This window comes from Lepidochelys kempii, chromosome 8 (genome assembly GCF_965140265.1).
Source record: "Lepidochelys kempii isolate rLepKem1 chromosome 8, rLepKem1.hap2, whole genome shotgun sequence".
Taxonomy (NCBI): Eukaryota; Metazoa; Chordata; order Testudines; family Cheloniidae; genus Lepidochelys; species Lepidochelys kempii.
In genome coordinates this window covers 64,151,743-64,176,751 of record NC_133263.1, presented here as the reverse complement: position 1 = coordinate 64,176,751, position 25,009 = coordinate 64,151,743, and the positions used below count along the sequence as shown (strand labels likewise).

Genomic DNA, 25,009 nt, shown 5'->3' with positions numbered 1-25,009 from the left:
TAAAACAAATCCCTTGTTTGCTCATCAATGACTGGAGTTCCTTTTGTCTTCCATTTGCCTCTTCAGTCCTTGTGTGGCCATGCCTAGATACAGAGGGGGCAGACACCTGGGATTGGGCTATTGTTGTGGCTCTGCACGCAGCCAGCTGATGGTGAGATCATCCTTCTTGTTTCAGTTCTGTTCCCTGATGCACAGTGCTGTGACCTTGTCTGCACTGAGGATTTCAGGGAAATCGCTTAGTTGTGCTCAACTACTGTTGCGACTTTGCTGGTGCTAGCAAGGGTAGGAGCTCTACGTGAGTTTTGGTGACATAGTGATGATAACACCGGCAGCATTTCTACTCCAGTGCTCCCACCGTTGCCAGGACCAGGACTAGAGCAATAGAAGGAGATTTCCCTCAGAGTGGTCCCAGCCTTTGAGTTTTCATGTACACTCTTCTGCTTGCTGAGATTTACAGTTTGTTGACTTTTGTTTTTGCTGAACTTTGATCTTGGGCTGAATTTGACTCAGCCCAATGCCCAGTTAAACCAAAGGTTCACCACAAATATTGTTGCAAAACAATAAATAAATTCCTTTTATTTAAGTCCATTTTAAAATCACATTTGATTCAATAGCTAGTGATAGTAGCAATGACTAGGGGTTTGGTAGCACCTACTCAAGGATCTCGAAATGCCACCTCAGCCTGATCCTCCACTATTAAAGTCAATATGAGCAGGATTGCAAGCTATCAGCCTGAATGACTCAAGTTTTACCCAGGGTCACACCAAAAGTTCATGACATTGCCCCAAACAGAAGCCAGGCCTGTGCTGCTATGACAAGAACATGTTTTATAGTCTCTGCAAACATCATACAAATACCGCCCATAGAATCCTAATTCCCTCCACAAATATACTTGCTGCTTTTTTTTCTTTAGTTCCAGAAGGGCTGTATGCTTCATTTTAGCTATGATAGGTGTTGTCTGTACTCATCTTGCTGGAAGCAGCAGTGAGAATAGTGCAGTGCTCTGATCTCCAGCTGCTTATCTCCTTGCCATTTGCTCACAGACGAAATAGCAGTGTCTTTGTATTCAAATCTGTGGCATTTGAGAGCTCCACAGACAGGCACATACAATATGAATCAAATCACTTTCAGCAAGTATCCTGCTTGTAATTATCAACCCTAACAGCATGCCTTATATCATGACTTTAAAGCGCATTAATATTTCTTATATGATGGGAAACTCCCACTGGAAAAAAATTGTTGCTAGAGATATGATTCTGAAAAGGACCAAAATGCTACAGTGCAGCCAGACACAGAGAGGAAGAAAATTAATGTAGGGTCAGGAGATGGCAACATTTACAATATAAAGACAATGCATTTTAAAACATTATTTTTTGTGTGTGCTAAGGGGTAATTCAGACATTTCAAGGGCATTTTGAAGGCTTGATTAGAAAACCAAAAATAGTCCTTGGACAAATAGTCTGTTTTGTCATAGTCCCCTGTTTGCTAAGATAACTTTGGAAAGCTTTCTATAGCCTCCATCAATGGTCAGAGTTAAAACCAGGTTGTAGAACATACAAAATTCCAGATCTGAACATACCCGAACCTTGGGGAAGTTTCGTTCCAGACTCATGCCCAGCTCTGCCAAAAGAATCAGTGAAATACATAGCATCAGCACCATTTAGGCCTTGTCTACACTGCAGAGTTTTGTCACCAAAAGGCAGCTTTTGGCAATGAAACAGTGGAGGTGGATACAGTGCAATGCCACTTTTGGCGACAAAACTCTTCCGTTTCAGCAACAAAATAAAACCACCTTGACGAGAGGCATAAAGCTTTCTGTGGCAAACTTAAAGCGACAAAGTGTCAGTGTAGATGCTGCTGTTCATTATATCACCATAACTGGCCTCCCCTAGTATCCCACAATGCCTGGTGTGACTGCTCTGCTCACTGTTTTGAACTCAGCTGCCCTGCAGGCATGCACCCTTCCCCTTTCAAAGCTCTGGGAAGTTCTGGCAGCTGAGCTTGCCTCTCAGCTCCTGCAACAAAGAGCAAATCATTAATGTGGAATCCTCCTGTTCTCCTTTGCACTAGAAACACAGCTGCTGGGAGGGGCAGATGTGTGGTGTTTGTGTGTGTGTGAAAGAGAGAGAGAGAGAAAGAGACTGCTGTGCAGCGCCAGAGAGGGAGGTGGGGGCTGATGTCGGGGGTGTCCCCCTTCCCCTGCCTCACGACTAGTTGTTTCCGGCAGCTGTCTGAACTTAGAGACAGCATGCTGACACACTCACTCTCCCCCAACATACACACTCCCCCAAGACATGCTTTGTCTCTCTCATTTCCACCACTCTCTCACTCTCCCCCAACATACACTCTGTCTCTCCCCTCCCCCCACACTCACACTCTCTGTCACACACTCTCCCCACACACACACTTTAGTTGAAAAGCAGCTGGCAATCTAGTAGGATGCCCATGGAATGATGGGATTGAGAAACCTGCATCATGTGACACTGTACCTGCCCCATGAGGCATTGCAAACCCTTCCCAAAGCACCCTGCAGCCAGTGGGATAGCTACCCACAGTGCACTGCTCTCAGTGTTGATGCAAGAGCTTCTAGTGTGGATGCACTCTGCTGACACAAGGAGCATAGTGTGGACATGCAACAGTGGTTTAATTAAAGCAGTATAACTTTTGTGACAAAACTCTGCAGGGTAGACATAGCCTTAGTCTCTGCATTAAATATTAATGTACCCAATCTTGCATTCCTATCACACATTGACTTAAATGGAGCCCCTGCTCTGCAAACTACAGGAAGGCATAAAAGCTCACTTTTCCACAGATGATGATAATGATGATTATTATTTATACAGTTTCCTAAATTGTATAAGGCAGGGTGTACAAGATGTTCTATTCTTCCATCAGTATTTATAGTCAACATCTGACATTTAATAAGGGTTTTATTCATTGTGGTGGGGTGGAGCTACTGGTGCTGGAGGCCTAAGGGTCCTTTTACACCTGTCCCAGGAAAGGAGCAGTGGAGCTAAGCCCTCTAAGAGGCCTAGAAGGACTGCACAGGAAGCAGCCAATCAGCAGGGGATGCTATAAGGGGCTAGCCAATAAGAGGGTTGCAGGCTAGTATAAAGGGAGCCGCAGTGAAAACCAGGGTCAGTTCCTTGCTGGAGCCAAAGGAGTGTAGTTTGTGTTCCTGGCTGGCCAAAGGGAACTGCAGCACCATGGACAGCTCAGTGCTGGCAGGGACCAGAGCAGTAAGAAAGAGCTCTTGGTTGGCTGCTGGGCCTGAACATAGAAGTGCCTTGAGGTAAGGGTGAAGCATTGGCAAAGGCTGGGGCCATGGGGAAGTGGCCCAGGGAGCTGAAAGCAGGTTAGTTAAAAGGACATGGCCCTGGATGGCTGCTATTCTTAGGGTCCCTGGGCTGGCACCCAGAGTAGTGGGCAGGCCTGGGTACCCCCCAGAAGCCACTGGGGAAGTGGCTGACAATTGGTGAGTGATAAACCTCCAGAAGGGGATCTGAACTGTTAAGAGGCCTAGCTGGAGAGCTGGGATCAGAAGGGCCCAGAGAGAATAAAACCATTGCCTCCAGGGATAGCTCAATACTAGGGCTGGGACAGTTTAAAGACGGAAGACACACCCAACCAGAAGGGGGCATTTGCAAGAGGTGGGTACCACGATGTTACATTCAGACACAACATAATGTACCTTGGGTTAAATCTATCATGTTTTTTGTGATACATTTTTCCTTCTAACTCGTATTCAATCAATGCTCAGACTTCCAATTTAGAAGCAAATATTTATAAACCTCTAAAATTAAACATGAAAATTTGATTTCCCAGCACTTGCATATGCAAAACTCAGTATTGCAAGGGCAAACTGTATTTGCAGATGCACATTGCGTGATTATGTGAAACTACCCAATTTGAGAATGAAAACCTTGGAATCAGAAATGGTGGATTGTAATTTTAGAGACCATTTCTGAACATTTGATCCAGAGAATTTTCATACACTTAAGAAAATACCTATTATTGTTTTTATATTATTGGACTATTTTTGCACTAAAAATACTTTGTTGGTTCATAAATGAAAATTTCCCAGGTAGTAGGCCATAATATATTTTTAAAGCACAGTTATAATCTGAAAGGTTGCCCTACAGAAATAGCATTGTGGGGTTCCATGTTTGAATCAATTACCTTATATCATATTTACTCGTTTAATAATGCTGATGATGATACATGGCATCCAGGTTATTCTCCTGTAGCTGTGTTGTTACTGCAGTATTAATAGCAATAAAAAATTATTATTTTTTTCTTCATTAAAGTAAGGAGCTATGCCTGAAAATTCACAGGGTAGGAAGGCTGGCATTTTTACAGTTACTTTGCAGAGTAGAAATATATACTTTTAGTTTCCATATAAAGTATCATTTAACAATTAAAATTGCCTACATAGATGTATCTGGCCGAATTATGCTGTCAATCACTCCACATGTATCCAGGTTAAAACTCTTTGGAGTTACTCCAATTTTATACTGGGGTAACTGAAAACAACCTGTTGATACTGTTTATCCATAGATACAAAATATATGTTTTGTAATATCTGTACAAAACCTAGCACAATGGATAGGTACTCATTTAATAAAATAAAATAAAATAAAATGAGAGGTTCTCAATTGGCTGTAAATAATTTTCAGTTTTAAAATAACTATGAATTTACAGATAGTGTATATGATACACTGAGTGATATGTACACTTTGATTAAGAGTATTTTCCCCAAACCTTTAGGCTGCTAGTGTTAAACTCTGTATGACTTGGTCACTGACTTAATTTGGCCAACAACAAATGCAGCACATTTGTAAAATTCTGTATTAGAGCCGGAGATATCACAATAAATCAGAATAAACCTTGAAAATGGGATCTTTCGATACAGTTGTAGTAAATGCTAACACTGGTGGTTTAAAATGTTCTTTAAAAACATACTGGCACATAAAATAACTAGGATTATTATCAGAGGTTATTGAAGTATATTTTCTAAAAATATAATAGGTCATGTCTTCAATGTATGCAAAACAACAATATTCTGAGGCTTCATTGCTTCAATTAACCACTGATTTCAGAGGGAGTTTTGTGTATCTGAGGAGTGTGGTATTAGGTCCTACAACTGGAATGATCTCCTAAGGTTTTGTGGTAATGTATATTTCACCAGATACAGCAAGGAACTCCTCCATGGTTGCTGCCCTATGAATAATTGAACTTGTAAAAATGTGTTTCCAGAACTATGTCTAGTGATCATAAATCTGCCAGAGTTCATTAAGAGATTGCTCCAAACACTGGAAACCATGTGACAAAATGAAACTAGTGCAACAGTCTCACTTCAACCAGATTTAAAATTACAGGCCAGAGAATGCCTGATTATTACAACAAAAACATTGGATTTGCTACATTGGGTCATGCCTTTGGTCCATCAACTCCAGTGTCCAGGTGCTTCAAAAGGAAACTCCTCTCCCGCTTCAATGTATCTACCCAACATGATATGATATACATTGTGGGGCTGACATCCAGAAGCATGACATTTTAAGCACAAGAAAAGAAAGGTGTGTACCTGTGTTTAACTGTAATGCTGCCCTAAATACGGTAAAAAGGCAATTAAAATAAAACCGCAGCAACAGAAACCTCTATTCATAATATACAGGCCTAATCCATAAAAGAAAAGACATTTAGCCTTTGATCCAGCAAAACATTTAACCCTGTGCTTAACTTCAGCGCACTTGAGTAGTCTGAATTGAAATCATTGGGACGGCTCACGTGTTTTAATGGCCCACCTGATGATCACTTTAGATAAGCTATTACCAGCAGGACAGTGGGGTGGGAGGAGGTATTTTTTCATATTCTCTGTGTATAAATAAAGTCTGCTGCAGTTTCCACGGCATGCATCCGATGAAGTGAGCTGTAGCTCACGAAAGCTCATGCTCAAATAAATTGGTTAGTCTCTAAGGTGCCACAAGTACTCATTTTCTTTTTGCGAATACAGACTAACACGGCTGTTACTCTGAAACATGTTTTAAGTTAATCACATGCATAAGTGCTCTGCAGAATCAGGTCCATTATTCATTCTGTTCTTGGCTAATTACAAAAATGAACACAAATATTCACCTGCATGCACAGCCCCAGTCAGAGAGAGGGAGCTCAGGAGAAGATGATAAATGTTTAGTGGAGATTTGTAAAGCATCACAGGTGGGTGCTCAGAGTTAGGCACCTAAGTCCCTATTTAAGCACATAAGTGAGCTGATTTTTTAGAGGTGATGAGTGCTCCTGTCTCCCGTTCTGACCTCAGTGGGAGCTATATGGGTTCTCAGCACCTCTGGAACTAATTCAGTCACTTGGAAACTTTGGCCTTCAAATTACATTTTGCCCAAGCATGGCAGGAGTGAAAGAATGGGCAAACATTATAAACTGATTTGTATGGGGGAGTACAACTACCCTGTGCTGGATGGACTATATCAGCGCTCCTGTAGCATATCTCTCTGTGTCAGTATCTTACCTTCTAGTGACTGGCTTGAAAAGTGGATCCTACCTCTTGAACGACTGAAAATTAAAAGAAAACTCTTAGCTCAAACAGAGGAGTTCTATGTCTTTGGAGCAGTAGGTCATTATCCATACTGCCCATATATCCTAGCAATCATAGTGTCAATACATGTGTGCAATCACACATCATTACAAGTGGATAATTTAGTGCATCATAATTGCAATGCTCTGACACAACAGGGAAGGAGGATGGAGTTTTATAAAGCTACCCTAAATACCAGCGTGGCATGTTCACTACTGCTGGAAATATTACATCAGTGCAAAAAGGCAGGGTGAGGACTTAGTTTTGGGCATGCAATAATATCCTCACATTGTGCTGAATTCAACTCAAGTATAATTCTACTGTACTAAATGGAATTGCACCTAGGATGAATTTGGCCTATTAGATCTATTTGATCTGTTGCCAAGTGCAATCAAAATGGCCTTTTCTGTTGTCTCTGAATAGGATTTATTTTTGGAACCACAGTATACATATTTGATCATTTACACTTAAATGTTCACCTACTGGCAATGGTTTCAACTGTGTCCAGTTAGATAATAAATGTGATTGGCTATCAGCAAGAAGCAGGCTCTTATACCATGCTCTGTTTGCTTAAGTGAAATGAAAGTGTAATTAGTACAATGGAGAAATATTACATTTTGCCAGCATATCCAGCAAAGGTTTGGCAAACCAATTGAGCTTTATTATTTAACAGCTGTATGACACGTCTTGTACATAATTTCACACATGCAGTGCATTATCATAGTAAAATAGAGATTTCATGCTACATTTTCCATTCTTCAGCTCTTTAGACATTCTAACCTCTCCCATTTGTGTAAGAATTATGTGAGAAATTTCTCAGCTATTTTAGGAATTGCATGCAACATACCAATCACACAAAGTAGCAGTGATAGCCCATGAAACTGGTAGCAACTAAAGCCAGTAACTCAAGCATTTGGTTAACATTACCGCTGTAGATTTACTGTGCAATCTCCACCTATGTATCAAAAGTTATAACCTCTTTAACATCCTAGGGAAATGAGATGAGGTTGGATGACTTCCCACTGTGATTCATGGTGTCAGGCCAGGATAATAACAGTTGGCAAGATCCTCTGACAGAGTAAATGAGGATTTTTATTACCAGTGGGGACACCTCAGGGCTTTCATCCAATAATCCCTCTGGCTTATGCATTTAACACAACTCACAGCAAGGTGCAGAAAATAACAAAAATGGCTTCTGATAAATCATTTGGTTAAGTGGGCTTTAAAGCTGGCATTTTACTGCTGAAGGAACAGCCAACTACTCCTTTATAGAATTATTGTTATTAGCCTCACTACTGCTGGAAGTCATGCCTGAGCCGTACATCAGAACGGTGCAATTTCTTCTGCTTTGTATACAAGACCTCTTTTCCTTCCTTAGCTTCCACCTCTTTCCTCCACCTATTAACTCTTTTAATTTTAGTGTTCTGATTGTGGGGGGGGGCAGGAGGGGGTGAGGGTCCCAGTGCTGGGATGCAGCCTGAGCCTGAATGCCTACACCACATTTAAACAGCCCCTTAACCTGAACCCTGTGAGCCTGATCCAGCTGGCACAGGCCACTCGCAAGTTTTTAATTGCAGTGTAGACATTCCATCAGAATGATAGTCCCTGATTTTGGGAAGAGCAGAGAGACTCAGCCTGGGAAACAGCAGAGCTCTGAGATAAAAAGAGCGACTCCAGCAGAGTGAGCTTCCTCCAACAATCTGTGTTGCTCTAATTCTTCATTTCTCTCCTTTTTTCTTTCTTATGTTTTCCCTCCCTTTCTCTCTATAGAGACAATCTTCTTTCCTTCAAGCAGATCTCCTGTGCTGTAGATCCAGCCCTGGATCGAGCTAACAGCACAGGTTAAACAAATACAGCTTCCTGAGTACATCAGGAGGTCCGGGTCAAGTCTGATCATTTCAGAATAGCCATGCTTCTTGCTAATAGGTTTTTTCCTTCTTTCTCCTCTTTGGCTTTCCCCTAGTTCTGTAGTTTTCTCATCCCTTGGCCTGGGCTGAGACACCCACTGATAGCAGCAGGGTGGCAGGAAGGCAACAAGCTTCCTTTAAATAACATTCTCTGTGCACATGAAGGATATTAACTGAGGGCTGGCTTCCAAATGAATTCTATGTCAGCAATAGAAATCTGCTTTTACCTTCTGACTTCCACTCCCTGGTGGAGTTTTTGGATGGGGTTTTAAACCACATCTTTTAGTTCTTATTCATTTGAATCGCTTGAAGCAACTGCTATAATTTTTTATACTGTCTAGTGCTTTTTTTCCTTTTTTTTTCTCCCCTTGCCTCACTACAGATCAGCCACTTAATCTCGCTGGCTGCTTTTTTTTTTTAAAGCTTGGTAGTGCTAACCCTCCCCCTATGCCGTCCAAGAACAGAGCTCTGCATTCTGTGAGACTGTTTATTACACAAAATCAGAATGCCGACTAAAGCAATGACCTGGAACCATGAAAGTGCTTCCCCATAGAGTGAATTACATGATAAGCAAGAAAAAAAAAATCACTTGATTTTCAAAATGCTGTGCTGGAACCCAACAGTGGTGTTTTGTTTTTTTCTTGTGGCTTTGTTATCTAACTCCATGTAGTCTTTAAGATGTCAAATGAAATCCAATTAGATAATGAGGGAGTTCATTGATTTTAGTTTTTCAATAACCTTAACAATAAAGCCAATTTTTTCAGGCACTGGAGCTAAATGGCAAGTACAAAAAAAAGTGTGTGCAGCCACTGAATGTGCAAAGAACGTGAGTTTTGTAGACACTATGAATGCACAATTTTGTTTCATAGGTTCAAAGTGGAAGGATGAAAGTTTGGCTCTAAATATCTATTTTTCTTCAAAGGTAAAAGACATTTTCCCCTAGTCCTACAGAGAGAACTTCCTCTAGCCTGATGCTTTATCACAGTGATCTTCCTCTTAAACCTTTGTAATCATCTATCATCTTTCTAAGGCTTTTAACCCACACTTAGGTGCTATGACACCAGGGCAAAATCTGATCAAGAGGGCCCATTGTTAATAGTCTTAACTCAGAGATGCAAGGTGCCAGCAAAGGCGGAGTAAGCTGCCTCTCGAACACTCTTAACCACTAGCAGCTTGAAGAATTAGGAACTGGATATGGGTAATGAATCTAGGTCTCTTGCACGGCGAACATAATGCTAATGACCATTGGACAAATGTCCATGCTTCTGAAGTGCACTTTCTAAATATAAAATGTCTGCATCACTTAAAGGATCAACCTGACTACTTATGAGAGGAGGGTGAAAAATGCATTTTAGAATACATTGGACCCACTAAACTACTGTTCCCAGTTTCCATGCTGGAGGGAACTTTCTGAGCTTTGTGTTCCATTCAGAATCTTTTCCCATGGTTTTGAGGAAGGGTGTTTGACTGGGGAGCCAGCCACATAACTGGTTGCAGGTGCTGGCTGAGAAGTGGTGCAGGAAAATGAGTGGTAGAGGAAACTACTGGATCGAGTATATGCTATCAGTATGTTGCATAGACTAGGAGAGACCACAGAAAGAAACTAGAAGTAAACAATATGAAGGGTAAAGTCATGTACAGTGCAGTAGGTGAGAGTGATCGACTGAAAAATCAAGTGGACATGGAGGTCCAAAAAAGTGGAGAAGGAGAAAGATGGAAAGAAAGAAGGAGCAAGGGTATGGAGAGAGGGAAAGAAAGAAAGTTTGAATCAAGCATTTGAAAAAAGTCCGGAAAACCCCCAACTCTCAGCAGAGGAGAAAGTGAGAGAGAAGGGGCTGTGAAGGCAGAAGGCAGAAGAAAGGGATCCTGAAAAGCAAATGCAAAGGCCAAAGAGCTTGGCAGATAAATCCAGTCCAGGGGATCTCAGTCTGAAGTTTTGAAACATTCTATGCCTGAAGATCTAATACACCTGATTTTATTTGATTAGCAAAACACATGGTATAGCATTCTGAGCACATCCAGTTTAAGAAGGTTGCTTTAAGAGGAAAGTTATTCCAAGTCTGTGAAGTAGGTTGATCTCTGTCAAATGTTCTGTAGATTTTGTGTAATGTGAAACTTCCTGAATCCTTCCATCTCTAAAACTGATGTGATAACCCAAAAAGTAGCAGCACTCAGCAGAGAACTTGATCTAACTTTGTTATGAAAATATGAGTAAATAAACAGTGAGAAAGATAGCTTGGAACATAAAGTTGCTCTGCATGTCAAAATGAAAAAAGATCTCTTTAATAGAGCTTACCCATGTACTCAGCTGGGCAGATGCAGTCATACTTGCCTATCTGGTTCAGGCACGTAGCCCCATTCAAGCAGGGATCTGAATCACATTCATTCACTTCCAGGTCACAGTGCTTGCCTTGGTAGCCTGGGACACAGTAGCAGGAGTACCCGTCAATTCCTTCCCTGCACAATGCTCCATTGTGGCATGGATTTGAAATGCACACATTGAAGTAAGTCTCGCACAGCATGCCCGTGTATCCTGCACTACAAACACAGGTCGGGCTAGCCAAGCCATTCTGACAAGTGCCTCCATGTCTACAAGGGTTTGTGTCACAGAGGCTGATGGCTGTTTCACAGGTAGTCCCATTGTACCCAGTGGGGCATTCACAAGTAAAGCTGAGGTTTCCTGCAGTGCTTAAACAGGTAGCATTTTGAAGACAAGGGTTTGAGGAGCAAGGATCATCCGTTTTATTGCAGTCTTCCCCCAAAATATCAACTGTGTCCGCACAGCGGCAGGAATCGTCCTTAGCAGCAGCATCACATGTAGAGTTCTTTTGGCAAGAGTTTGACAGGCACCTGGAATCATTTCTTATGCTAAGTGACTCTAGGAAGGAAACACAAAAATTACTGAGAAACTTCCAGAGCAGTTTAAATAAGAAAGAACTACAAATCTTAGTATAATGTTGTTTTAAACTCCACCTCTCTCTTGTAATTCTCACTGTTGAAAAGAAAATGGAGTTGGGGGAGGTGGTGGCAATGAATTCTTTAATACAAAACAAACAAAAACGAAAAAACCAGTACCACAGCCTGAACAGAGTGTAATTTCCTATTACCCATCCCTTCCAGAGACCACTGTCAGCAGCGGCAAGATTTGCAAACTCACCGCCTAATACCAATAACAAAATGGTGACCCAACCATCACTGAACATTAGTACAGTCAGCCAGTGGTTTGGAATGCATATGATGTGGAACACTGGATCCTAAATTGATTTTTTTGAGAGGGATAATAAAGTCTTACATGTATACAGCATCTTTCATAAGAACAGCCATACTGGGTCGGACCAAGTGGATGCAGCCACTTGTGGGGGAGAAAGGAGACATGGCAATTATTTAACTGAGCACAGCATCAGTTCAGGGCAACAAGTGAAGAATAATTTATCCAACTGAAACAGCACAAGGAATTTACGTAAACAGAAATTTAGCTGAATTACCTGGGTTAATACTGTCTTCTTACAGAATGCTATGTGATCTTTCTTGCTCATTAATAGTCAGGACTTAGAAGACCTCTCTCTTCCAAAATGAAACAGCTCATTGACCCTATCATCACAGGGCATTACTTCAAGACCAATCCAGAGGAAAGCATACCACCTAGGGAATCATCAGCACCATTTCCTAGAGCACCTTAGAGTTCTCTCATTCAGGTCTGACCTGACTCACCCACAGCTTAGTTTGTAAGGTCTGAGAGGATCATTGGAGAGATGTCAACAGAGATGATCCTGTTGCTGCAGGATGTCTGTTACCCCTGGCCCCAGATCAGCAAAACATTTAAGCACATGTTTAAGTTCATCCCTAACCAGCAAAGCACGTAAGCCTGTCCCTAGGTGCTTTGTTGAACAGGGATGGACTGCTGACTTGGGGCCTGAGGAAGCAATTCTCTGCCTCCTACTAAGCCAGTAGGCAATCCTAACATAGACTTTAGACAATAATGGATCAAATGTCACATCCAGTCACGACCAATGAGTGGAAATGAGGAGGAGGGGTGGTTTAGTTATTGACACAGCCCATGAAATAAAACAGAAGATGTAGAAATAATGTTAAAAGCTTAACACATGTATAATATTTAAACTGTTACTAGAATATTAGGATTACAATTTTATCCAATGCAACTTTTTTTGTAACCAATTGCCATCATGCTATGAACAAATACTGTCATGTCTAGTGAACATTTGAGTAGCACGGAATTTCTTCAGTGATGACAATATAGTGCTCCTGGAACTGTGCAGCATTCTGGAGTCAGAATAAAAGGAGTAAAGCTGTTTAAATAAACAAAAAGTATACTACTGGAGGGGGAAAATCCGTATTCATACGTCGAAAAAAAGATGCTGTCACACCATGGCTGAGAAGCTACTAAATAAAGCTGAATGGACCCTTCAGTCAAGAGACAAAAGAGGTGCATGTGTGTTGGAGAATGCATATTATATTAAACTATCTGTGTTGCAGTCCTGGTCTGACTGCATCATATTATGTTTTTTTCCCCCCTTTCAGTTTCTGTTCTGGAGCCCTGTTTTAGAAGTAGGCAGTATACATTTGTTGTATTGTAGCTGCTTGATAACGAATGGTGGAATGTTCTATTTAATAATATGCTGTTCCTTGTATGTGGGTGAGCTGTCCCTTTAAAGGGAATTCAGGCTCAGCTATCATCTGTCTCTAATTTATTCCTGGGTCTTGGGACTGGCAGTCCAGAGAGCAGGTGACTGAGAGGCAGGCCAGCTAGGATATGTAAAAGGCAGCCTGCTCTCGGGGTGGGGCAGATGGTATTGGTAGGAGAAGCAATGAGCTGGGAGGCTCATCAATAACTGGGCTGTGGAGACAGATCAGTGATAGTTAGTTCACTGCTGAGAGATTCCTGGGGTAGAATAATGGCAGACTGGGGACACGCACCAAGAGCCAGGGGAGTTCCTTGTAGAAAGGGAGCCAAGAACAGAGCCTGTGAGGGAACTGGCTATGAAGGCCCAAGGAAGGGATTGGCAGTGTAGGAAGTGGCTTGGGGGAAGTGAGGCAGGGTGGGGTGTTAGTGAATGAGATGGCCACTTCACTCTCAGGGTCCCTAGACTGGAACTGAGGGAAAAGGAGAGCTGAGGTTCTCTGACACCTCAGCTGTCGCACCTGGAAAGTGTGAGCTGATATAATGACACAATCAGTCCAGAGAGAGAGAGAGAGAAATCTGCCACTGACAGGAGGTCGACTATCTACAGAGCTCTGTAGATGATAAACTTTTTAGCCTAGGAAGGCAATGGAACAGTGGTCAGCCTGTAATACAAGAGACTTGGGGAACCTCTTCACTGAGATGGAAGGCGTAGGAGAACAAATCTGGGGAGAAAAAAAGACCAATGAGGCCAGTCACAGAGGACAAAAGGGCTTATACAGTATTTTGGTTTGGTTTTTTTGTTGTTTGAGGGAGGATACAGGAGGACTTATTTAGTTTGGACTCCCTGGTTTTGTCCTGCAAGGAGAGGACTTTTTCTGGGGCCAGAGGGACAAAGCCTCAGATCATCTTACCAGGAAAGCATGCCTATAGTAGGAACTGTGGCAGAGTGACACATCTGGACATCAGAGAGGTGAGCTGTGCCTCATCATGTGGCTTCCTCTTTATGAGATGTGCAGAGGAGCTCTGGGTATATGTGAAAATAAAATATACTAATTTGGAGGATGGGTCCCACATACGCAGGGATGGATATATTTTTTGACTCAAAGGCCTAATTATTGCCTGATGAAACAAGAAGCCTGTGTGTGAATATTATATACCATATTAACAATGATTCCATGATTTGACCCAAACCAGTAGTGGCCTTTAAGGTATCCTGCAAATGAAAAAATGTGTTTTATGCCTTTTTGTTTCTTTATTATGATGTATAAATAAGACCTGAAAAGAGTTGGTTTTGCTTCTTAAACTGTTTTTTTTTCTAGCCACCTATTCCTCCCCTCCCACTGTCTCCCAGAATATCATGAAAACCAAATCTTTTACTTCCCCATTTACGAGGATTATGGAAAAAAGAGTAGGAGCTTCCCTCCCCCCGCCCCAGCCCTGAATTATCTATAGGAGTTTGAACTAAATTTTACTAATAAAAAACTAGGGAGTTTTAATCAGTCTGTGAATAGAATCTGGGATGGGAAGGAATTTTTTATGGAGGCCCTGGTTGTGACACCATAGTTAAGGTTGACTTTTGCACTTATAGAATGATTTCAGCCTCCCAGTTATGAACATGGAGGGGCAAGGAGGGAAGCAGATCCTCCCAAACTTACTTGAGTATAGAATTCATTATCTGAGATTTACAAATAAATCTGTTAATTAGTTTGTTAGAATTAATGAAGCTGGGTTCTTTAAGAAAACTAGCATCTATGTAGGCACTTCTTAGGACCATATGATCTTAATAACACAATAATGCATTCTTCAAACTGTTTATATAGTTACATTAATTGAAATTGTATGATTAGGATATATCTGAAGAAATTAGGCTGTTTAAGTAATTAGCAATTGTATCTAGCTATGACTATACAGGCTACAAGAGGGGTAGGTCAACAGCTCAGCTGGGGAGATTCTCAGGGGCACGCTTCTGTCTGGTTTATGTCAGAGCAACATAAAGGGCCCTTAGGGCCACAAAGAACTGGGCACTTTCTCTCTCTCATGTGCTTGGCTTTGGGTTTTATTTGTATAGTCCCAAGGAGCATAAAAGCAGTCCTGGATGGAGATGCTGTCGTTGCTTAGGATGGGTCCTGCCCTTCGGATGGCTTTGCCGACCAGGATCAAGAATTTGCATTAACAGCATAGGCAGATTGGAGCTCCTGGAAGAAACTATGCACTATGGTCTCTTGATGGTAGCCTCTCCTGTTAAGAAGGCAGGTATCTGGATTCTTACCAAGCTGTAGCATCTGCACTGCTACCATCTTTCTTCCTGTAGCTCTCCTTGGGGAAGAACAGATCTGCATGCCCCTCCTTGTGGTTCTTTGCCACAGTGTGTGGTCCATGATCTGGCCCCTAGTGTATTTGTCCAGACTGTATAATCACACTTTATTTTTCCTTTCCAGTTTCAATTTGACACACAGCAATGTTCTCTCTCTACAAGCTAGATTGGCACCGTGCAATTGCTCTGAATAAGGGGCATCATGTAGCCATGCTTCCCCAGTAGCACAGCAGGGACCAGGCTGTGACTCAAAGGGTGGGAATTTTGAAAGCCCGTAAGCAACTTAGGTGCACAAATTCCATTAATTCTCAAGGCTCCTAAGTGAGTTAGGTGCTTTTGAAAACCCACCCTCTGAGTCACAATATGGTCCTGGTTCCCCCCACGCCCACCATTTTCCATGCCACAGCCCTCTTCCTGTTGCAGGTTACTTCTCCCCCTCTGCCCAGCTCAGGTGTGCTGGTGAGTGCATACTGGGTAGGGGAGAATAGGGTCAAGGGTCTACTTACTCCCCACTTACCTGTGCAGGATGTGACCTATGGTGTGAGTAGCCCATGCCCAGGAGAAAGGGCACACGGGTGTACAGGATGGCTCAGGTTGAGTGCTACATGGTAGCTATCAGAAGAACAATGTCTCAGTTTAACATAGTAGGAAAGGAGAGTAGGGCAAGTGACGAAACATTTGAATGTTCTTGGGAGCTAGATTTTGGCAGCTTTATATAGAGATCACCTTATGTGTCTTCACATGTTCCAAACTAAACTCTGCAGAGAATGAACCTTTTGCATTCTCAACCAATTAAGATCACTTGAGCAGTGACCTGCTCTGACAGAGATTCTTAAAATTAATGTTTTAACATTAGAACAATTCAAACAAAGCACTGATCACTTTAGATTTAGACTGATTGACACATGAAGTAATTATCTGAGTCTCTTTAAAACATCACCACATTAATCTAATTACTAGAGAAATTAGCGCCAAACCTTTTACCCCATGGTTAAGGCATTTTGATGTGAAATGCTTGGCAGTACACTTCATAGAAGATGGAATATATTGGATTCTCTGAGTTTCTATACTAAATTCTTTGCAGTAAAGCTCGCCACCTACTGGTTATCACCCATACTACTAGAAATGGTGTAAATAGTCTGTAACATTAATGAGATGGAGTTAGAAGAAACTAGTCACATTTAAGAGACTTTTTAGAAATAAAGGGGCCATATCTTCATTCAGATAAGATGGTTTAAGTCCACTGAAGTTAACAGGGTTGCACTTGTGTAATTGAGAGCATATTACCAATCAACACTGAAAAATGTATGATGCTCTCTCTTCTTACAGATTTCTGCTTTAGTGGCCAGAATCCACCCTCGTGATGTTACAAGACAATGTTATTTATGAGGCTGTGAATGCACAGCCATGTGCACCTGAGGGCCAAATTTGACCCTTTAAGGTTAAATCAACAGAACAATAACAAAGAGAGGAAGATTCTAGGGTGGGATTTTCAGAAGTGACTTGGCACAGTTCCATGGACTTTCAATGGGATTTGTGCTCCTAGGTCACTCTTAATACTTTTGCTTTAGGGATCAGTTTCTTCTAATATCTGTCCTATTCAGAGCTAGGTGCTTCATGGGTTTGGGGGTTTTTAAACATAAAAAATTAACAGACACAAGAATAAATGATTCCCTCAGTTCTGATCCTATTCAGGTCTTATTTAACAGCTCTTATCTCCCTCAAATGAATGATTTCAGGCTCAATGGGGAACAACCTCTGCCCCCCAGTAAGTTGAATTATACATCCACCTTGTTTATAGACCACATGCTGGTTTCCTCCTTAACCTTCACCCAGCATCCCCTTTTATACTCATATATTGGTATCAGAGTAACAGCCGTGTTAGTCTGTATTCTCAAAAAGAAAAGGAGTACTTGTGGCACCTTAGAGACTAACCAATTTATTTGAGCATAAGCTTTCATGAGCTACAGTTCACTTCATCGGATGCATACTGTGGAAAGTGTAGAAGATCTTTTTATACACATAAAGCATGAAAAAATACCTCCTCCCACCCCACTCTACTGCTGGTAATAGCTTATCTAAAGTGATCACTCTCCTTACAATGTGTATGATAATCAAGTTGGGCCATTTCCAGCACAAATCCAGGTTTTCTCCTCCCACCTCCCCACACACAAATTGTGGAAAAGCAGCATCACCTGCCCCATAACCTCAGCCGTGCGGAACACAATGCCATCCACAGCCTCAGAAACAACTCTGACATCATAATCAAAAAGGCTGACAAAGGAGGTGCTGTTGTCATCATGAATAGGTTGGAATATGAACAAGAGGCTGCTCAGCAGCTCTCCAACACGAGTTTCTACAAGCCATTACCCTCTGATCCCACTGAGAGTTACCAAAAGAAACTACAGCATTTGCTCAAGAAACTCCCTGAAAAAGCACAAGATCAAATCCGCACAGACACACCCCTGGAACCCTGACCTGGGATATTCTATCTACTACCCAAGATCCATAAACCTGGAAACCCTGGGCGCCCCATCATCTCAGGCATTGGCACCCTGACAGCAGGATTGTCTGGCTATGTAGACTCCCTCCTCAGGCCCTACGCTACCAGTACTCCCAGCTACCTTCGAGACACCACTGACTTCCTGAGGAAACTACAATCCATTGGTGATCTTCCTGATAACACCATCCTGGCCACTATGGATGTAGAAGCCCTCTACACTAACATTCCACACAAAGGTGGTCTACAAGCCGTCAAGAACACTATCCCCAATAATGTCACGGCTAACCTGGTGGCTGAGCTTTGTGACTTTGTCCTTACCCATAACTATTTTACATTGGGGACAATGTATACCTTCAGATCAGCGGCACTGCTATGGGTACCCGCATGGCCGCACAGTATGCCAACATTTTTATGGCTGACTTAGGGGACGAGAGCTGAGGAAGCGTTGTTCTAACACCCCTACTCTACTTGTGCTATATTGATGACATCTTCATCATCTGGACCCATGGAAAAGAAGCCCTTGAGGAATTCCACCATGATTTCAACAATTACCATGCCACCACCAACCTCAGCCTGGTCCAGTCCACACAAGAGATCCACTTCCTGGACACTACAGTGCTAATAAACGATGGTCACATAAACACCACCCTATACTGGAAACCTACTGACCGCTATTCCTACCTACATGCCTCCAGCTTTCACCCTGACCACACCACACGATCCATCATCTACAGCCAAGCTCTGCGATACAACCGCATTTGCTCCAACCCCTCAGACAGAGACAAACACCTACAAGATCTCTATCAAGCATTCTTACAACTACAATACCCACCTGCGGAACTGAAGAAACAGATTGACAGAGCCAGAAGAGTTCCCAGAAGTCACCTACTACAGGACAGGCCTAACAAAGAAAATAATAGAACGCCACTAGCCGTCACCTTCAGCCCCCAACTAAAACCCCTCCAACGCATCATCAAGGACCTACAACCTATCCTGAAGGATGACTCATCCCTCTCACAGATCTTGGGAGACAGGTCAGTCCTTGCTTACAGACAGCCCCCCAACCTGAAGCAAATACTCACCAGCAACCACATACCACACAACAGAACCACTAAACCAGGAACCTATCCTTGCAACAAAGTCCGTTGCCAACTGTGCCCACATATCTATTCAGGGGACACCATCACAGGGCCTAATAACATCAGCCACACTATCAGAGGCTCGTTCACCTGCACATCCACCAATGTGATATATGCCATCATGTGCCAGCAATGCCCCTCTGCCATGTACATTGGTCAAACTGGACAGTCTCTACGTAAAAGAATAAATGGACACAAATCAGATGTCAAGAATTGTAACATTCATAAACCAGTCGGAGAACACTTCAATCTCTCTGGTCATGCGATTACAGACATGAAAGTTGCTATATTACAACAAAAAACCTTCAAATCCAGACTCCAGCGAGAAACTGTTGAATTGGAATTCATTTGCAAATTGGATACAATTAACTTAGGCTTGAATAGAGACTGGTAGTGGCTAAGTCATTATGCAAGATAACCTATTTCCCCTTGTTTTTTCCTACCCCCCCACCCGCAAACGTTCTTGTTAAACCCTGGATTTGTGCTGGAAATGGCCCACCTTGATTATCATACACATTGTAAGGAGAGTGATCACTTTAGATAAGCTATTACCAGCAGGAGAGTGGGGTGGGAGGAGGTATTTTTTCATGCTTCATGTGTATAAAAAGATCTTCTACACTTTCCACAGTATGCATCCAATGAAGTGATCTGTAGCTCACGAAAGCTTATGCTCAAATAAATTGGTTAGTCTCTAAGGTGCCACAAGTACTCCTTTTCTTTTTGCATATATTGGTAAGGACTCTGAATCCAGGATCCTATTGTCCCCTGATCAACTGGGCTCCAATCCCAGCACTGACTCACTTGTCCAGCTGTGCACTGCACAGTGCAACCTGCACTCCCAATAGACACACAGCTGTTAGTCAGCTTTGCAGAGTGACCTGGCCTGTTCCTATCTAGTAGCTCCCAGAATAAGTCAGATGGGAATGACTTTTGCCTGTAGAGAAGAAGGTGGATATGGTATAATCTCATCTTTGATTCCAGTTAGTCTCAGAATCTTTGCAAAGCTGGGGTTCAGCCCTTTCCACAGCCCCACCTTGTCCAGGGTGATTTTTTTTAATATACTGGCAAAAAATATTATCTTTGGTCCCTGTCACCATATGATAGGTGAGTAGAGACTTGCCAGCATATAGATGCACTAATCAGTTTCCCAAAGTTGTTTCCCCCTGACCCTTAGGTTTTTGTACTTTGGCAAATTTTAGGCATAGATATGGACAATCTAGGGTATCAGGGCAAAAGTTGCTGCTCTGAGTGCACACTGTTTTCCACCTCTCTGTCTCAGTACCATGGCTGGTTATGCTCCTGGTTCTGCCTAGTGTCTAGCATTGTTTTGCTAAAATGACTGTTTGCTGGAGACAGGCTGTTGAGATTGGGCTATTAGCATTTAAAATATACTAAAACATGTTTATACAATGCTTTTCATCCCCATATTTCATAGTGCTTATGAAAGGTGGTATGTATCGTTATCCCTATTTTACAGAAAGGCGCTGAAAATAAATGACTTGTCCAAAGTGGCAGGCTGAGTCAGCTGCAGAGTTGGGCCTGGAACCCAGGTCAGGAGACTTGTCTTTGTGCTTGGACCATAGCAGCACTTCATAATACTTTGCACTTCTATAGCACCTTCTATTGAGGATCTCAACACTTAATAAATGTAAATCATTTACTGATAAGATGATTAGGTAAGAGTTTTTTTTTCTTTCCTTTTCTTTTTCCTCTAAAAAGCTCTACAAGTGTAGGTAGTAGTCAGAGAAGAAAAACACATCCTTTGGCCCGCAGAATTCTGCTGGGTTGTTTCTGATATATATACACAATCCCAAATAAATGTTCTTTCTGGACACATTTCCATAAGGTAGCTAAATACTGTAACTCGAGGCAGGAGTTTTTACTAAATTTCAGTCACTAAGGGCCTAGTTCATCGCATTCAGGTGAACTATTGTCAGGTCTGGACTGTGCTAACTAGTTCATCATGGCTTTCAGATGCTTGTTGTTAGCAAACCGATTCCTCAGTAGGGCCTGCTTTTTTTTTTTCTTGGAGAAAGAAGGGCCTGATCTTCACTGGTGCTTTCAGCACCAACAGCTGTAGGGTCCTCTCATGTAATCTACAGACATTTTCTGACCTTCTCAAAGCAGTTGGTATATTTCCTAGGAGAAGAACTCCCCTGCGGAAGACAACTAGATCCTGGATACATTTTAAAGTCATCAGCACTGACAAGCGCATGGTGCCTGGCAGGGGACTTAATTGGCTGCACATTCCCCTTTATTGAACATATAGCTAGTTCTTCACTTGTCTGCTAAATTAAAATCAGGAAGTTTAAATTATTGTGACTCTCTCTCACACACATTTAAGTAACAACCACACACACTAACATAGGCAAGGGAGACCAAAGCGAAGACTGGTATTCTGTCCTTGCCCAGACCTTTTGTTTCATATTGAGCAGATCCAGCTGTGCATCACTATACATGGTTCATCTGAGGGGAGCACCATCCCCTAGTGTTGCCTAACACATTGTCAAAGGCTTGAATGTTTAGCCTTATACCTGCCACTGAAGTGTTAACATGTACTACTGTTCTTTGTCCTGCTGCAGCACACATGCTGGACTATTAGTTGATAGCTGAGACTTTCAATTTTAAGTGCCTTTAGTCATAACTATTTAATTCCTTAATTATTAATCAAGTGGTGTTGAGCAGGGATTATATTTGAGTAGGAGAAATTGCGTGCTGCTCCACTCAAGTACAACCCACAGTCCCTGCCCATATGGGTTGGGATTTTTTGCTAAAATGATCAGCAGCAGAATAGTTAACTATGTTGACATGTGGAAAGTCCTCATTAGCTTTTAGAGGTGACAGTGCATTGAGATAAACACAGCACCATTGGCCTCTCAGTCTGTCAGGTGATTTAGCAAAAGTAGATGGCATTGGTTCACATTCAGAAGGTTTCCTTCACAACCAGATAAGGCTAGCAGAGAAGTGCTGGTACAACAAACTCCTGAGTAGCTGCTTAGTCCTGTCCCTGGGGTTTGGAGTCAGAACCATCCTTCAACATTTGTTGTTCATTTCTTGTTTAAACAAATCTGTCACTGAGATTATAACACAAATGTATGAGTTCCTGTCACTGAAATATCAAGTTCTCTGGTCCTAGTAAGGTTTTGAGAGAATTAGCATTTAAGTGGATGTATCTGCATTGCTCAAAGTGCTTAGCACTGCACTGGAGAGTGCTTAGCTCTGGTATACCTAGACATATCTCAGTTTATCTGCAATGTGCCAGTGAAAACATGTGGTTCATAACTATGCTGTGACTCCCTGGAAAAGACAGCCCTAGAAGGCTCTGGCTGTGCATATGCATTAAACCTTGGGGTGGCACTGGTGGCACTTAAAGAAGCACTGGTGAATATGAGACCACAGAAGCATAATACGGAGAACAAAGAGACAGGGATTGAGTTGTCTCGGACATCTTTAGCATGACTTTGAAGGAACGGATGTTATGATTGGATCAACACATGGGGGAAGGAAAGCATGCCAAGGGGGTAGGTACAACACCAATAAAGCCATAGGAACGTGTACTGATGGATGGGAATACCTCAAGAGATACAAGGCACCACCAACGCAACTTCATCCACTAGCATTGTCTGGGGTCCAACCTCTACCTTCCCTCAGTACCGCTCAAGTTCTCCTAAGTCATATAGCTCTCACAACTACTGTTCTCTCCATCTCTCTCTCCTATTTCTATCTGTGTCCCATTCCTCCTTTCCCAGCTGTGCTCCATCATTTAATACAATGAATAGTTTAATTACATTGCCACTCTACGTTTCTTCTGGAGACCAGATCAGCACTCAGGCACCTGATGAGAGCCAAAGAAATGCCATCCCTTCTTCCTCATGCTTCAGCCATTCTCTATGACCTGACTTTCTTGGTCCAGAGCCTGTGCACAATTTAGAATTAATACCCAATGTTTACTTAGTTTCATTTTGGAAATAAGTGCCGTACTTCAGAAGGTCTAAACATGCTTCTGTCAAACAAGCAAGCACATGCCAGTGAGCCCTAGGAAGATGCTAACCATTTGGTCATAAAAGAGTTAAGGTTAAGGGTCTCTTGAATGTGTTTACTTCAGTTGTGTTTCCAAAGCATCCTATCATGTTGTTATAGAAACCACAGGCAGGTTTAAATCTTGAATCAAGATTATTACCATAGTAACCAGCACCACCAAAAAAAAAAAAGTCAGTTATTCAAAACATTCAATTTCCATGGAAAAGGCCAATTTTGTTTTCAAATGCACTTGCATCGGCAGAAACAAAGAAACTAAATTAACAACATATTTGCTACAGCAGAAGCACTATGCAAGGCATATTAGTATATCAGTAACTACTGAAAAGCATTATAATTTGAAAATGTTGTTTAGGAAACACTTGAAGATCAAAGACATTTGTGATTCAAATTACAGAATTGGCTATTAAATGGGTGCCTTCATTTCATTATTCTTCCATGAGCCCTGAAAGCACATGCTAATGTGACACTGCTCCCCGAGCATGAAGGCTGTTACTGTTTTCCATTGTTTTCTGTTGCTACCGTTTATCTTTGTGCAATCCCAGCCTGCATCCTCCAATGAGCACCGTACAGCAACAGCTACCGATTATACTAAACACACTGACAATATGACAGGTTTTCCTACAAAACAACCACACACTGATTACCTATCAAGTCACAATGTGGTGTGTTTGTTCAAAGGCACTAAGTTGGCATCACACACCCTCACAGCTTCCCCTCCCCATTAAGGAGCACTTGAGACAATGAGAGAAAGGGTGCTGCTCATTAACTCATGGAGTATCTTGCAAGCTAGTGCACAAGAACACAAACCTCCTAAGTGTCACTGCTTTCTTCTGGCACTTCCTCTTCCACTTCCATTCTTTGTTTAGATGTAACCAGACTGCTCTTGCTTCCATCTGTTTTGCACCAGTGGGCTCAAAAGGGCTTTTAAAGCCGTTGGCATCGTGCTACTGCCAGTGCTACCCTTTGCAGGATACAGGGCACTGTTTCTTTGCCTGGGCAGGGAGAAACCATGCCATGTAGGGCTGGGGGACGTTGTTCAGATGAAACTAGTTCCATCAAACAAATTCAGTTCATCGAAAACATTTCATGAATTCCCATCAGATTTGCTCAATTATTTTGATCTAAAAACAAAACAAAAAAATCCAGTGGTTTGGTTTTGACTTTTTTTATTGTTATTATTTAAAGGAAACATTTCGGGTAAGCTATGTTGCGCGTTTGTAGAGCCATAATATAAATAGAAAAGGAGGACTTGTGGCACCTTAGAGACTAACAAATTTATCTGAGCATAAGCTTTCGTGAGCTACAGCTCACTTCATCGGATGCATACTGTGGAAAATACAGTGGGGAGATTTATATACACACAGAACATGAAACAATGGGTGTTACCATACACACTGTAATGAGTGATCGGGTAAGGTGAGCTATTACCAACAGGAGAGCAGGGGGGCGGGAAAAAACCTTTTGTAGTGATAATCAAGGTGGGCCATTTCCAGCAGTTGACAAGAATATCTGAGGAACAGCCGGGGATGGGGGGGGGAGGAAATAAACATGGAGAAATAGTTTTACTTTGTGTAATAACCCATCCACTCCCAGTCTTTATTCAAGCCTAAGTTAATTGTATCCAGTTTGCAAATTAATTCCAATTCAGCAGTCTCTCGTCGGAGTCTGTTTTTGAAGTTTTTTTGTTGAAGAATTGCCACTTTTAGGTCTGTAATCGAGTGACCAAAGAGATCAGTGTTCTCCGACTGGTTTTTGAATGTCATAATTCTTGACGTCTGATTTGCGTCCATTTATTCTTTTACATAGAGACTGTCCAGTTTGGCCAATGTACATGGTAGAGGGGCATTGCTGGCACATGATGGCATATATCACAT

At 42.1% G+C, this 25,009-nt stretch overlaps 1 protein-coding gene across 6 annotated transcripts in view; it reads right to left on the bottom strand.

Moving 5' to 3' along the window:
* Positions 1 to 25,009, bottom strand: part of CRB1 (crumbs cell polarity complex component 1) — a 159,515-nt gene that overhangs the window by 99,298 nt on the left and 35,208 nt on the right. For all 6 annotated transcript variants that reach the window (XM_073356740.1, XM_073356741.1, XM_073356744.1 and 3 more), the window contains exon 2: positions 10,793 to 11,374. In XM_073356740.1, the coding sequence (XP_073212841.1) occupies positions 10,793 to 11,374 (582 nt within the window). The remainder of the gene's footprint in view (positions 1 to 10,792; positions 11,375 to 25,009) is intronic.